Source organism: Dermacentor silvarum, chromosome 1, assembly GCF_013339745.2.
Source record: "Dermacentor silvarum isolate Dsil-2018 chromosome 1, BIME_Dsil_1.4, whole genome shotgun sequence".
Lineage (NCBI taxonomy): Eukaryota > Metazoa > Arthropoda > Arachnida > Ixodida > Ixodidae > Dermacentor > Dermacentor silvarum.
In genome coordinates this window covers 415,588,788-415,590,052 of record NC_051154.1, presented here as the reverse complement: position 1 = coordinate 415,590,052, position 1,265 = coordinate 415,588,788, and the positions used below count along the sequence as shown (strand labels likewise).

The 1,265-nt window shown below is 49.6% G+C and overlaps 1 protein-coding gene across 1 annotated transcript; it reads right to left on the bottom strand.

Moving 5' to 3' along the window:
* Positions 1–625: 625 nt before the first annotated feature.
* Positions 626–982, bottom strand: LOC119447378 (uncharacterized). The gene has a single exon (XM_037711493.1). The coding sequence runs from the start codon at positions 980–982 to the stop codon at positions 626–628; it is 357 nt and encodes a 118-aa protein (XP_037567421.1).
* Between the last annotated feature and the right edge of the window lie 283 nt (positions 983–1,265).

Below are 1,265 nucleotides of genomic sequence, written 5' to 3'. Positions count from 1 at the left end.
TTTCGCTGAGCGACCTGGACTTCATCCTGGTGTTCATCCGTGGCACGAGCGCGACGCCATTGTTCACATTTTCGCCTCTGTTCGCTGCTCCTAGTATGCACGCTGCTCTTCGGAAGTCCACACTGTACGTGGCCTTCCTATAGCACTGTCACAACACAAATGCAATGTTTTACTAGGTGGGCCCTCTTTATATATATATATATGTCTAGTAGTGACGTCACGTCCTGTGTTACAAACTGTGCCGCCACAAACCTCCACTTTTGTTTATACTCGGATTTTATATGGGTATTGACGTCATGTCCGCTGTTACAAGCGAATGTCCTTATCAATCATTCTGTGTTTCCCATTGTTAACGACCGCCTTATCATCCATTATGTGGACACGAGACGTGTTTTATACTTTTCTTTGTCGAAACGACCTCTGCGGTATGCACTGTGTTGTGTCCTACCGGCCCTAGGCCGGCAACTACGAGATGAACCTCAGACCGACATCTCAGGCACCAAAAGAACGCCATTTATTTGCAGCTCGGAAATATATGTAAAAGAAGGCAGGGAAGGAAGAGAGAGAACAGACGCATGCGCAGAAGCGTCATCCGGCCCAGACTTATCTGCAGCATTCCTTTCCCCTAGTAGCCGTAGCGTTCCACTGGCTTTCGGATTCTTGTGGATGTACGTAGCTCGGGTACAGGGCTTTCAGAAAGGTCGTCAGCCTCGTATTTCAGTGCCTCTCCGGTCATATAAGGTGGTTCTTCTGCGGTCGGTACTTCTCTGCTTGCATCTGTGTTCGCTGAAAGTTTGCGCATCTGGTCGACATGTCGTCGAACGACGCCATCCTCAGTTTCCACAGTGACGTGACGGGCTCCACTCATCGATTTCACCTTGCTGGGTGTCCATTTGTCTCCTACGCCATAGTTGCGCACGTAGACGGCCTCTCTAGGGGCTAAGTACCAAGTGGCGGAATCAACAGCTGGATTTGTCGGCATCTCGTGGCTCCTGGGAGGAATCCGCCTATCCATTCTAGTGCGCAGCCGGCAGCCTATAGAAACAGTTCGGACGGTGAAAACCCGGAAGCTTGTGGTGAATTTCTGTAGTTACTAAGAATTCTGGCCAGAGCAGTTGCTTTCTCTACTCGAGGCATTTTCTTCAATCCATCCTTGATAGTTCTCATGGCGCGTTCCTCTAGTGCATTGCTTTGAGGGTTGTAAGGCGGAGTACATACATGCTCGATTCCATTTTTCTGTACAAATTGAGCAACGTCGGACCCGG

Excerpts from the sequence above, each read along its gene's own strand:
- LOC119447378 (XM_037711493.1), bottom strand. The coding sequence starts at position 982 with ATGCCGACAAATCCAGCTGTTGATTCCGCCACTTGGTACTTAGCCCCT.